Here is a 14892-nt window from a genome sequence, read left to right as displayed (position 1 = left end):
CAGGCTTTTTCCATGGGAAGCCATGTGTTGGAGATGAAGGGTGTTTTTTCAGCTGAGCAATATGCACAGGTTATGTTTTCACTTATCCCACTAAGACCTTCCAACAGCAATAGTGATCTATTGTAATGATTCTGGGGGTGGAGTAGTTGTAGCAAAGTTTCTCTGTCACTGGGAACTCTTTCAGAATGCAGTAATATATTTGCAATCATGATCATAGTATGCCTGACCTGTAGTCTTTATAGACTACCTACTGCTTTCCAGGCAGCCAAAATAAACTAGCACTGTTGGTCCTTAACTGTGTAGGCCTTTGCTACATACAAATCCTTCCTTTTGAGCCTCAGTCAGAGGAATGTTTGTTGTTTGGTTTGGTTTTTAGCAGGATTTTGTTTATTTTTTATCAGAGTATCCCCTAGGATATAGAATTTGTTTGGTCCAGGGGAGATAAAAATCAATAACTTTTTGAATTAAAATCAAACTAAAGCTTACTTTTGTTTTTTAAATCTGACACTCTCTTAAAAAAACTGAAATTGGATTTACAACAATCTATCTAAAGGGTTCAGTTCAAAATCAGTTTAATACTATGGAATGGATCAATATGTGACAAAAAATGCAAAATACTAGAAATCATTATGTGTCCTGTACACTGTATAGCTTATTGAATAAAAATCCTAAATACAGCTGGATGAAAACGTTACAGGCCTGACTGTGGAATGACTTCTGATATTCCTTAAAACTCCATATATATTTAGGGACAAATCCTGGCCCCCTTCACTTTGAGGATAGACACACAGTTTGTTTCTGTTCCTTAATTAGATAAATGTCATACATCATAGCTATCCCATCACTAAGCAACACAGCTTGAATTTCAGATATTGAATATCTCTAATCAATCCACAGAGTAAAGAAATGTGTCAGACATATTTGATTACTGAGGAAATGGTTATTTGTTTTGTTTTTCGTTTTTTGCTTGCAGATATTTAGCAAGAGAAAGACGCTAAATGAATGAGAAATTATTCATTATGAATTACTCAGCTATATTGAGAACTCTTGGGAAAATCTCAGTCCCAGAGCATTCTAAGGGGCAGTTACTGCAAACACTCACTACTGGACGTAATCCATGTGAGTAGTCCCATTGAAGACAATGGGACTATTACCAGACATAGTGCTTGGTAGGCATTTTGGAGCATGGAGTACGTCTTCCCTTTATGGAGAACACTTAGCATGTTTTAGATTTTAATACAATCTAAGTAATAAGCAATTTTTAGGGTTGTGTCCCAAGTTACTTGTGAATGCTTAGATCCTTAGTCTGCTGCTGTTGAAGTCAAAGGCAAATTTCCATTGAGTAAAACAAAAAGTGGGAGCAGGTATTTGCTTTTGTTCTGTTTTATGGCATCCTGAACACTTGGGAGGAAGTAACAACAAAACCTATGTTTTAAATAGCATAATCCTTCATGTGACGGGAATGTACTGGCAATGTCTTTTTAACTTTCAAGCAGTGAAATACTTTGTTGATTGTAAAATTATAAACACAAAACATTAATTTCTAACATACCAAGTTCAGTGGTTTTGTTTCATTCTCACAACCTAACTTACATATCCTATATATATGTACTATATACGGATGAATATAGTAAGATGAGTAAAATTATCAAGTGCCTAAGTGCAATTTCCAAAAGTAACGTAGGGTATGTGTGCAGCACAACTAAACACCTATAGCTGGCCTGTACCAGCCAACTCGGGCTCGCAGGGCTTGCGCTGCATGGGGCTGTTTCACTGCTGTGTGGACATCTGGACTCAGGCAGGAGCCTAGGCTATAGGACCCTGCAAAGTGAAAGGGTCCCAGAGCTCAGGCGTCAGCCCAAGCACAGAAGTCTACACAGCAATGAAACAGCCCCGCAGCCCAAGTCTCGCGATGTTCACAAACCTGACTTGGCTGGCACAGGCCAGCTTCAGGTTTTTTTTCCCCTGTGTAAACGTACCCCTAGGCACTTGGTAGCCTACATCTCATTGGATGTGAATGAGATTTAGACCCCTAAGCCAATTACGCACTTTTCAAAATTTTATCTGATATCTATGAAAATTAAAAGTAAATATTCTCCATTTTTACAAGAATTAATTTTGTTAAACCAGGTGTCTGCATAAAGAGACGTACATTTTACTAAGCCAAAGATTTAGCTTGGTGGATTGGGAATATTTCACTTTAAAATACATCAAACAGTTACATGTTGTTGGCTCTAACACCTGCTGATGAAAGTGAAGTTTTCGTTAGGAAACTTTAAAGATAAAGTTGATTTTTAAATTAAGCTTCTCTACAATAGATTTAAACTGGTGATTTTAATTGCCTTAGTTTAAATCGATTCTCTCTAGTTTCACCTCCTTTAAATCCAGGGCAGCTGGATATTACCTCTTCCTTCCATTTCTTTTTCCTACTTATGTATTATCACTCTCTCAGATTTGTTTAATATGTTTACTTTTAATGTGTGTTTACATTTTTGGATATATTAGAAACTATTTTTATGTTGTACAGCACCTTTCTTATCTGTGAAGTGTTGTGGGGTACTCTGAAAACAATAAAAGACACCTTATTTAGAAGTGGGCCCAAACTAGAATCACAGGTGCACATCCCTGAAACTTCAGTGCTGATTTTTTTTGAGGTAAAACAAACTTGACTCGCTTTCTTAAAAGCAAAACAGTATATAAGGCACAATCCCATCAAAGTCTGTTAGGGTATTGTCAGTGTTTTCAACAAGGGCAAGTTTGAGCCAATGATATTTCAATCATTCTTCATACACTTTCCTAAAAAGTAACATAATGCTGATATTCTATGCACTTCCTATTATTATTACTGGAATATTTTAGGGTATTGACTTGTTACTATATCTTACCTGACTAACTAACAATATATAATGATATTGATCCTTCTTGTTTCATATTTTCAGACTTCTTTTTCTGTGTATGTGTATGTGTACCCTTTTTTGTACTGTCGCTAATTTTATCTGAGCAATTTCTTCTTTCCTTCTGAATTCTCTCATCAACCCTCTCCTTTCTCCACTAAAGGTATACTATGTTGATTATGCCCTCTTAGATTATAAAACTCTGATTTTACATTTATCTTTACTCTTCTTTACTCTGTATTTCTCACACTTGGAAATACAAAATAGAGTAGTCATTTTAATTCTTTTTACAGAACTTTTCTATTCAGTTTCATATTCAACTCATGTATGAAACTACAATATTTGAGTTTCAAACACTGCAGGAGACTAAAATAATAGGGGATTTAAATAATTTAAATTGAAATTAAAATCTTGTGTTTTTGTAAAACCTGAATTTTTAGATGAATTTTGACATCTGCTGAAGTACATGAGGAATTTTTGTGTTAAAATGAATCTTTTTTTCTCTTTTTAAATTGTACAGATGCCATTTTGGTCAGATGTGACAATCAAATATTATTTTTTTGTTCTTGGGTTTTGAGGAATTGTAAGATATCCAGAGTGTGTAGTCTGTAAATTTCAATATACTAGAAAGTGTTATTAAGAACAATCTATGGTGTATGTTTTCCAATTGAAATAAAAGAAATTCAAGCCCATGACACCTATTATTACTGATGGGAGTTCCCAGGATTAGTCCCCTTTGTATTGATGGATGAATTTAGGTCCTTTAAAATTAAGCTGCCCAAAATGTTATGGGCTACTGTGCTGAACAATACCCCGAGCTGAAATCCCTTAATTCCTGGAAATGGGTGAAAGGTAGCAGGAAAGTCACTTTAATCTATAAATATTTGTTAAATAGTTCTTTTGAAAGAAAACAGGACTGAGTGAAATGATTGTTAACTGAGTTTGTCTGAACTATCAAAACTGTTTATCAGAGGTTTTCAAGGCTTCTGATGGAATTATGGAATTGCTGTAGCAACAGTTCAGACCTGTATTAGGCAGCACCCATAAATGGACTTTCTTCTTATCTGAAACTTACTTTGATTGGCAAGTTTGGAAAAGTTGCCTCTCCTTCTGGATGTTTCTTTTCTGGGGAGCACTTGGCAATTTTGTCATGATCCCCACTGAGAATTTTCCCTTTGTTTCAGCCGCTGGTGCAAATCTTTATTGTTAACACTATGTTTTAGTCATGGGTATTTTCAGTAAAAGTCATGGACAGGTCATGGGCAGCACACAAAAATTCACGGCCAGTGACCTGTCCATGACTTTTACTACATACCCCTAACTAAAACTTGGGCTGGAATGCCGCCGGTGCTCTGGGGAGTGTGTGTGAGGGGGTGATCTTGGGGCCCTGCAGGTGCTGGGGGTGTGTGGCCAAGGATCCCCGCTGGTGCTGGAGCATAGTGGGTGGGCTGCGGCATGCAGCTGGGACCCTCACTGGTGCTGGGAGGAGGGGGTGGTGCTGGTGGGGGAGGGGATTGGTGGGTCTCACAAGCTCCCTACTGGGCTCCGCATGTCTGCATAGCTCCAGTCAGGAGGGCTCCTCGCGCTGCTCCTGCCACAAGCACTGGCTCCTCAGGCGCAGCTCCCATTGGCCTTAATCCTGACTGTGGGGGCGCCTCTATGCGTTACCATACTATAAATATGAAACTGCTTTAATGTATGGTTAATATGATTGCATATTAATTTTCACTTGTACTTGCTGTCTGTGTGGTAGGGGTGGGGTATACAAGCTTGGTATTATTTGAAGAGACGTATACCTTGAAAGGATTTTTTTCTTTGTTTCTAGAATTCTGGGATTGAGAAAGCATTTCTGTTTGATGTAGTCAGTAAAATTTATATTGCAACGGACAGTACTCCAGTGGATATGCAAACTTATGAGCTCTGCTGTGATATGATAGATGTTGTTATCGATATTTCTTGTATCTATGGGTAAGTAGATTGTTGTTAATCATGCTCGTTAATCTTGTTTGGCCACCTTGTTAGGCTAGAATACATAATATGGTAACTAAAAACTGACTGTCGTACAGATTGGAATGACTTCGAAACATTGCAGATTTACAGGCAACACAGTACTTACTGTATGTCGCAGTGAATGGGAAATCGCCTAAAGTATCCCAAATACCTGTAATCCCACAGAGACTTTAAATATGCTATGATAATAGCTAGAGCCTTACCTAATACACCATCCATTTTGGTCAATTTCATGGTCGTAGGATTTTAAAAATTATCAATTTCATGGTTTCGGATATTTATATCTGAAATTTCATTGTGTTATAAGCATGAGGTCCCAACCCAAAAGAGGGTTGAGGGGAGGTCTCAAGGCTATTGTAGGGGTGTTGTGGTGTTGCCACCCTTACTTCTGCGCTGCTGCTGATGGAGGTGCTGCCTTCAGAGCTGGGCAGCCGGAGAGCAGCGGGCAGCACAGACATGGGAGTTGCTTGATGTGTGCGGGGTCATCACTTTTTTGTGGGGGAGAAAGGGCTGGCCTTATGGGTGGGTGACCGCCTCTGGCCCCGTAGTCAGGGGGTGCTGTGGATCCCCCCCTTGCCAGCCCAAGGGCCCTTTAACCCTTGAGCGCTGGGGAGGGGCAGGTCTGGGGACAAGGTTCCAAAAGCTTTGTAGAAGTGGGTGTCCACCAGTACCAGGCAGGCTGGGGGCAAGGATGTTGTTGCGCCTCTAAACTGCAAGCCTCGGGCAGACACGGATCAGCACTGGCAGTTCCCCCTCTGTGAAGCGCAGTCCCAGCTGGCGCCACTTCAGGCCTGCCTGAGGCTTGCAGTTTGGGGCGGACAGTATCACCCCCAAACTATGCCCATGTTAAAAGTGGTGGGGCATGGCGCCCTGGTTCTGGTGCAGTTGGCTGGGGGCACCCCAGCCGGAGGCTCCTACCATGCGCCAGGCTCCAGCTGCTAGTCCTGGCTGGGCTGGGGAGGGACAGGACTTCTGCTTCTCTTGCAGGAGCCACTCCTGGCACCAGGTCAGATCCGCTTCCGGGACACTGCCTGGCTGCAAGAAGCTCTGCTCCTGCTCTCTGTAAAGTGACCCCTCCCTCTGTGGCTGGGGAGCAATGGGGGCAGGAAGCGGGGTGGGGGCGCAGAGCTTCCGGCAGCCAGGGAAGGTTCCCAGCGGTGCGTCTGACCTGGCCCTGGGAGTGGCCTCTGCAGAAGAAGAGGAAGTCCTGTCCCTCCCCAGACCCGCCAGGACTGGCAGCTGGAGACTGGCGCATGGTAGGAGCCCTGGCTGGGGGACCCCCAACTCTGCCCTTCCCTGTCAGATTTCACAGGGGAGGCAAGATTTCATGGTCTGGGATGTGTTTTTCATTGTCATGAATTTGTTAGATCCCTAATAATAGCCATTAACATAGAAATGGGGAGGGGAGGGGACCATTCTTTTAAAATGACATTCTTTTGTGAATCTCACTGTTGAATTTCACACACAAATGCTTGCCATTTTGTTTTAAAGTGCAGCTTCCATTACTATTCTTGTTTAGTTTGCCACCAAATGGTACTTGAGCATATGCTACTCCTTGCCTCCTTCCTCCTCGTACTCTTGTTCCCAGCTATCTTGACTTTCATTTTCCCATCCCCTTCCATTAGCAATCTTACACTTCACTGCTGTAACTGTAAATCTTCTAAGGTATCTGTTATAGCTTGATCCTGAGATATGTGGAACATCCACTGTTCCCACTGAAGTCAGGATCATAGTGAGGTAGAAATAGAGCATCCTGGAACACGGCCCTCTAAAGGCTAATCCATAAAATACTCAATAAAAAGTGTGTGGTGGCCTTTGGTACCTGCAAACACTGCAATAGGGTCTTTAACGATAACAAGTGGGCAAAGCTCTTTCTAAAAAAAGGATCCTATCTTAAAGGTACCAGTTGAATCATTTGCCTGGCTCTCAAAGTTCTACAGTCCTGTTAAACGTATAAAGCATAGTTTTGGCTGAGGTACAGTACACTTAGATTTTTAAAAAGGGAGAAAAATTGTAGAATGTTCTTATAGTTTATATTTTATTACAGATTGCACACGTTCAGATGCTTCACTAATCTTACAAAAGCTTGTGCCTTGCAGATACATACAATACTTCGGGATCAGCTTCTGTAACATTATATTTTAAGGAAAAAGCTGCTGCTGTGTACATCAAAAATAAACAGATCTAATTTATTACTTGTTGTGCACCATTAGTGGACATGGCACCTTAAACAGTATAGGTGTGCAAAAACTGTGACTGTCCCATGCGCTCTTTAAATAACGGTTTAGCATTTGTGACCAGTTAAAAATCTCTGTTTGTCATCTTATTGAGATATAGTGTAGCTTAGATACATAAGGTAAGACTTGGGTATAAAGATTTTTTTAACTGATTAGGATTATTTTAGCTTGCAGAGATGTGCGAGAGTGAGAAGAGTAAGTGATTGAGACATTAAACTGCAGAGATGCTGCTCTGATGCACATTTGACCTTTCCCCAAATACAAGATCAAGAGGCCATATAATGAATTGAAGACAAATGTAAAAGCAATAAAAGGAAATGCATATCCACAGAATGTGGAATCTTGAACTTGCTGCCCCAAGATATTGATGCGAATAGTTCATGAAACTGAGGCGCCCATTTAGAATAATAAAATTGCTATGTGCATTTACACTACTGGGATCAAATTACAAGGTTTATCACAGGTATTTGCTGATTATCAGCTTGAGTCAGGAAGAAGTCTCTCCTCTTGGTATACTGTTGCATAAGTAGGTGCATTGTGGGGAATTTAATGCATTGACTTGAACTGTCAGTCATCTGCCACTGCCCAAATCAAGTTACTGAACTCAGAATTATCAGGCCAGAATAGAGTAATTGTTTCACAGTCTTTGTTTGGACTAAGGTCAGAGTGTTGTATATTAATAAAAATGCAAACAAGTTTGTGGTAGATTGGTCTATAACAGACAGGAAAGAAGTGTGGTTTTACTTCAGGTATGTGACAGTCAGGATATCTGGGTTCTGTTCCCAGCTCTCATAGACTTCCTATGTGACTTTAAACAAGTCCTTTAATCTTCCTCTCTGTCTCCATTTTCATAGTGTGTAAAATAAGGATAATACGTATCTCACAGTGAAGTTATGAAGCTGAATTTTTTATAAGCACATTTTGAGGTATTTAGGTGGAATATATCTATACAGATAAGTAATTTACATTTGTCCAGTGACTTACTACATGTTTTTTTTTTAATTTTGCCATTTAGGCTCAAAGAAGATGGCGCAGGAACACCTTATGACAAAGAGTCAACAGCAATCATAAAACTGAACAATACAACTGTCCTTTATCTAAAGGAGGTGACAAAATTCCTTGCTCTTGTTTGCTTTGTAAGAGAAGAAAGCTTTGAGAGAAAAGGTATTTTTTATTTTTTGGTAGTAATAGATTTTTTACTTTCTAGTGGTATCACAAATATAAAATAAAAGCATATTTTGATATGGCTTACATATCATTGTGCTTAAAAGTATGAGGTGTTTGTGTTGCCACTCAGATAAGATGAAATGATAAATACATTAACAACTTTCCTGTATGAAAGAAAGCCTTACAATCAAATGTCAATGCAATAAGACTTCCATTTATACTAATACAAAAATAATGATTGTTTCAGCACACCCTTACTAACTTTGCATTGCACTTATTGGTATTAGAATATGCAATTGTAATATCTTATCCACACAACCCAAGGGAAAATCATTTGAGTCCTTACTTTTCAATAAGAAAAGACTTGTTTTGTTATTGCCTCTTCAAGATTTTTTTTTAAACTGCATGTTTGGAAACCAGGCAGTTTTCAGGTTTTGTGTATCAGGTACTAAGCTTGTGAGTGACCATTCTGACTCTTGCCAAGGTGAGTATTAACAAATCTAGTTCACTGTCCAGCTGTTCATTGTCCTGTGTGTATTGAGCTTTTGGTCTTAGTCAGATTCCTAGTGGAGAGGTATCTGTGTGTCTCACAATCCACCCTTACTATTGGTTCTAATAACCATACTTGACAGTCTCATAGACTGAGCTGTGAAGAATGAACTATTGTTGTAGCCCTAGAATGCACCTCCTCCCTCCCTCTCAAGATTACTGTACGTAAGCAGGTCAGTATGTAGTAGTCAGCAATACTGGTGCTATCCCTGTTCAGTGAATTGATTAGAGGACTTGTCTCATTTTATGGAATTCCAGTCATAGTGGGTATCTTATCAACATTGAATGATTGATTGGTGTTGGTGTGAATATATAGCTCTAGTATCTTTGGTGTTGTCAAACTGGGATATTTCCTTAGCCCTGAAGCTGGAATTAACTTTTATATTTTTAATATTACAAGTTGTACTAACACTAATAGTCATCAGAGTAACAGCCGTGTTAGTCTGTATTCGCAAAAAGAAAAGGAGTACTTGTGGCACCTTAGAGACTAACCAATTTATTTGAGCATGAGCTTTCGTGAGCTACAGCTCACTTCATCGGATGCATACCGTGGAAACTGCAGCAGATATTATATACACACAGAGATCATGAAACAATACCTCCTCCTACCCCACTGTCCTGCTGGTAATAGCTTATCTAAAAGAGACTGGGAGTGGCTAAGTCATTATGCAAGGTAGCCTATTTCCCCTTGTTTTTTCCTACACCCCCCTCCCCCCCGGACGTTCTGGTTAAACTTGGATTTAAACTTGGAGAGTGGTCAGTTTGGATGAGCTATTGCCAGCAGGAGAGTGAGTTTGTGTGTGTGTGTGTCCCCCGGGGGGGGAGGGGGGAAAAATGGGGAGGGTGAGAGAGCCTGGATTTGTGCTGGACATGGCCCACCTTGATTACCGTGCACATTGTAGGGAGAGTGGTCACTTTGGATGAGCTATTACCAGCAGGAGAGTGAGTTTGTGTGTGTGGTTTTTGGAGGGGGGTGAGGGGGTGAGAGAACCTGGATTTGTGCAGGAAATGGCCCACCTTGATTATCATGCACATTGTGAAGAGAGTTGTCACTTTGGATGGGCTATTACCAGCAGGAGAGTGAGTTTGTGTGTAGGGGGGTGGAGGGTGAGAAAACCTGGATTTGTGCTGGAAATGGCCCAACTTGATGATCACTTTAGATAAGCTATTACCAGCAGGACAGTGGGGTGGGAGGAGGTATTGTTTCATGATCTCTGTTTGTATATAATATCTGCTGCAGTTTCCACGGTATGCATCCGATGAAGTGAGCTGTAGCTCACGAAAGCTCATGCTCAAATAAATTGGTTAGTCTCTAAGGTGCCACAAGTACTCCTTTTCTTTTTACTAATAGTCATGACATTGTAAAGAACTCCAAAGCAAGTCTGCCAGGCTTAACCCAAATTTTGCTGTACTTGCGCTACTGTGTTAAGACCTTCTCCAGTATATCCTTTTATTATGGTGAATTTTTCTTTAACTATACTGCATTATAGTGTACAAGGAGTGTAATTTTGGGGTGCTTATTGAAAAGGCTACACTTTAGAAAACAAAGCATGTAGTGAACAAACAATGCTTAATAGGTTTGGTGCTAGATCAGGGGAGGGCAAACTACAGCCCATGGCCAGATCCAACCCATCAGGGCTTTGGATCCGGCCTGCAGGATTGCCACCCCCATGACACCACGGGGCTAAGGCAGGTCCCTGCCTACCCAGGCCCAGTGCTGCTCTCAGAAGCGGCCGGCACCTGCGGCTCTGTGCTCTGCCCTCGCCTGCAGGCACCGCCCACGACAGCTCCAATTGGCCGAACCCGCACCCCCTCCTGCACTGCCTGCCTTGAGACCCCTGCCGCACTCCGCACCCCTCCTGCACCCCAACCCCCTGCCCTGAGCCCCCTGCTACACTCCGCGCTCCCTCCCACACCCCTGCCCAAGCCCTACATTCATTGCCCTGCATACAATTTCCCCACCCAGATGTGCCCCTCGGGCCAAAAAGTTTGCCCAGCCTTGTGCTAGATCATTCATTATTTTATATACTTTTATCATGTCCCCTTTTATTCATCTCCTTTCTAACAATCCCATTCTTTTCAATCTCTCTTCATATGAGAGTCTTTCCAGGCTCTTTATCATTTTTTTTCCACTCTTCTCTGAACCTCCACTGGTTCAGCAGTAACCTTTTTGAGATTGGATGACCAGTACTGCACACAGTATTCCAGCTGATACTGCAACATTGATTAATATAAAAAGCATTATAAGATTAACCATCCCATTCCTTATGCAACCTAACATCTTGTTCGTTTTTTTTTAACATATTTGCACACTGATCAGAAGTCTTCTCTGCAGTGATGCCCAGGGCCCACCTGTGAGCTGATCCAGTTAATTTAGAACCCTGTTTGCTCTATGAGAAGTTTTAAATGTTTTCCCTCCAATATATATTACTTAGCATTTATAGACATGGAATGTCATTTGCCATCGTGTTGCCTGTTCACCTACCTTGTTTAGGTCTCTCTGAAGTTCCTTTTAGTCCTACTTGGTCCTGACTAAGGCTATGTCCTGGCTACAGTGGAAGGGGTTTTTCCATCAGTGTAGGTGATTCACTCTCTGAGAGGTGATCGCTAGGTCTCCCGTTGACCTAGCTGCATTTATAGAGGAGGGGGGTTAGATCAACTTAAGTACATTACACATGGCACAAAACTTTTTCCAGCCCTGAGTGATGTGGCTAGGTTGATCTAATTTTTAGGTGTAGACCAGGGCCAAGTTAAATAATTCTGTCACGTGCAAATTTTGCTACCACCTTCTCTCTCCACCGCTTTTGCTTTTCAGATCATTAATAAATATATTAAATAATATGGGAATCTAGTATAGAATCATTAGCTACTACACTGTAAATAATTCTGTTTTAATATTAAATGTGCTTTTGCAGTAAATGAAAAATTGTTGTCCATAAGATTGACTGACTATAGCCCAAGGCCAGTTAAGTGAGTCATTAGTAAATAAAATATGGAAATAACTTAATTTGATATTGTATTTTAATATTGTGTAAAGATTTTAAAATTAAAAAATCTTTTTTTTCCTTTTTGTCTCCCTCTTTTTCTAGGACTAATAGACTATAACTTCCATTGTTTTCGCAAGGCCATACATGAAGTATTTGAAGTGAGAATGAAAGTAGTGAGATCTAGAAAACATCAGAGCCAGATGCAAAAAAATAAGAGAACCACCCCTAATGGCACACCTAGAGCACCACTGTAGCTGAAGTTCTAATGGCATTGTTGACAGCAAGGCTCTTGTTGCACTGACTGAAGGGGAAGAGAAATGGGACTGATGTATTACATGGATTTTCCTCCCAACGCCTCAAAAAAACACTGTTTAAACATTTTTATCCAGTCAGTTTTTTCATATACAGTGAATACTTTGAGCAAAATATTGTATATAAACATTGAGGTGAATATATGTTCTTGTAAGGATTCTCTGAATATATGCTGTAAACTTTTTTTCCAGGTCATATTAAGAAAAATCAGCTGTGACAGAAATGTTGGGTACATAATTTGCACTTTTTTCGTGTTCTCCTCATGGAGTTAAACTTTGATAAACTTAGTTTTTTATGCTGATTTTCATGCATGGTGTCAGGTAAAACGTATAGTGTAGTTTATATACGTGCTACAATCAAATTGTTTACTAAACAATCAAGAAAACTTGATACAATTACTTTTTTAAAATTTATGACAGAATACATAACATTCATACAAATCTAACTTCATATATTTTTTTCAATTTGTAAGTTGAAGAATTCTTATTTTGAAGTATGATAGCAATAAGAGCTTTACCAACTGGTAGGTAAAAATTAGCTTTTGTAAAACAGGCCTTTGGCTAAACTCTACCCAAACTTCTCCATAACACTGGTAATGCCCTCTCAGTTGGGCTTTTTATTATAATTTACCTCAACATATGCTCTAAAATAACTTTCTATAAAGATATTATTTTGTAATACTGCTTTATGTTGCATTGGTGTTTTTATAACATTTCAGGAATAGGGTATGTAACTAAAGGATTTTATTTATATGCTTAGTTTGAGAGTCTGAGCCTCTACAATTGGAGGAAGAAAAAGTCTGTATTTCATTTCTGCCGTACCACTATAATATAATGTTTCAGGTATATTAAAGCATTAGAGAAAAATCCTAATAAAAGTTGCTCATGTTGGGGCCCAGTTCTGCTTGCTTTACTTGGGTCAAATTGTTTCATGGTCTCTGTGTATATAATGTCTTCTGCAGTTTCCACAGTATGCATCCGATGAAGTGAGCTGTAGCTCACGAAAGCTTATGCTCAAATAAATTGGTTAGTCTCTAAGGTGCCACAAGTCCTCCTTTTCTTTTTGCGAATACAGACTAACACGGCTGTTACTCTGAAACCTTTGATTTCAGAGAGAGTTCTTAAGTAAGGACTGAGGAATTGGTCTCTTTTACTCTAATCTACATAGATGTAACTACTTTCTGTTTTAACACTGATCACAGTGGCATATCTGTCCTTGCAGCAATTATGGCACTGCCCACCCCAGAAAGGAGGGCACGGGGAAGTAAAACTTGCCTTCTCAATTCTGTATTAATTTTATAGTTGTAGCTTAAAGAATAGCTCTTCCAAATGAAAGAGCACACAGGGAAGAGCAGCTCCTGTACCCATGCCTCCTATATAGGGCTTATGTGCACATGGCTCTAGAACAGCTGCAAGAGTTCATTGAATAACCTGGTAGCCAGAAAAGATAACGGAGGAGCACTTTTGAAAGTTTCCTTTGTTAAAAAGCACACGTTCAGTTAAAACAAATTGTAATGCTGCACCTTTAATTGTGCATTAGAACCACCAGTATTTTCTGGCTTATGACAGAAATGGAGAGTTTTTACCAACAGCAAACATAGTCATTGAGAGACTTGCTGAATACATACACTGTACTCTTTTATAAGACCATCTTGAAATGTCTTATGCAATTCTTTAGCTTCTGTTACTGTGCCCAACATCAAGGTAGTAGAGTGCCAGCTGATATAAGATGGAAGATACTACTATAACCAGTAGTATCTTCTTTGGGAGTTAATAGTCATGTCAGTGAGTGCTCCCCTGTATTCTCCCCTCCATAGCACTTCCCCAGAAGTGGATTTGGGCCACAGTGTGTGCATATTTGTCTCCCTCTTTTGTTGCAGTGGTGTGTCATGAGTATCGGTCTTCACCACTTCACTTCTCTTAGATGTATCTGATTATGTGGGGCAAGGAACATCTTCAGTGCTGCCCATGTATTGGACCAGACACTTCAAAGAATGCTACTGTTTTTTTCCTGCCACAGAGATGCTGCTGTGGGAACCAGGAGAGGTTAATTAAGATGTCTGGTTTCTTTATGTAAGCATCCACATTTTTCCATTAAACATGCAATCACAGTAACATATTTGTGTCAACTTAGTTAAGCCTTACATTTTACATTATGTTGTGCATTATACTGTAACCAGGATGACTCTTGCAGCTATCATACAAAACTTCCAAATGGATAAAATCAGGGTAAAAATCAAATAATCTTACCTATGTTACAAATAATATGTTGGATTATTAAAGCTGAAAGAACTGAAAGAATGTTAAAATAAAACTACTTTTGTTGTTCACTTTTTGCATTCCTCAGCTTGGATGATGATTCATCTTTCACTTTTGATTAGTCAGTTACTAAAAAAAAGCCTTGTTAGGTACTCTGAAGTGTTTGAGCAGTGAAGCGTAAGGGAGATTTTTTTTTTTTTCAAAAGAACACGGGGTTTCCTTTCTGTTTCTTTAAATTTCATAGTCATTTTACATTTTGTAAAAACAAGCTTTTACATAACCTAATTTAGGGCTGTATTTGAACAGACAGTGCCTCTTTAAAATAAACAGCTTGAATGTCCTTTATATATTTTTTTACTTCCAGCTGCAGGAGTTGGTCAGTGTTAACATACACATTTCCATCAACTTGATTTTGTGGAGTAGGGCTATATAACTAATGCAGTAAGCAGAAGCCCAGAGTACATAAATGCAACTGATA

At 39.8% G+C, this 14892-nt stretch overlaps 1 protein-coding gene across 1 annotated transcript in view; it reads left to right on the top strand.

Annotated features, from left to right (window-relative positions):
* RRAGD (Ras related GTP binding D) overlaps positions 1 to 13084 on the top strand; it is a 34354-nt gene extending 21270 nt beyond the window's left edge. The window contains exons 5-7 of the mRNA XM_048845026.2: positions 4720 to 4862; positions 8157 to 8305; positions 11947 to 13084. Of these exons, the coding sequence (XP_048700983.2) occupies positions 4720 to 4862; positions 8157 to 8305; positions 11947 to 12098 (444 nt within the window). The 3' untranslated portion in view covers positions 12099 to 13084. The remainder of the gene's footprint in view (positions 1 to 4719; positions 4863 to 8156; positions 8306 to 11946) is intronic.
* Positions 13085 to 14892: the final 1808 nt, after the last annotated feature.

The sequence above is a fragment of the Caretta caretta genome, chromosome 3, assembly GCF_965140235.1.
Source record: "Caretta caretta isolate rCarCar2 chromosome 3, rCarCar1.hap1, whole genome shotgun sequence".
Lineage (NCBI taxonomy): Eukaryota > Metazoa > Chordata > Testudines > Cheloniidae > Caretta > Caretta caretta.
Note: the sequence above shows the minus strand (reverse complement) of the source record. Positions and strands in the feature narration are given on the sequence as shown.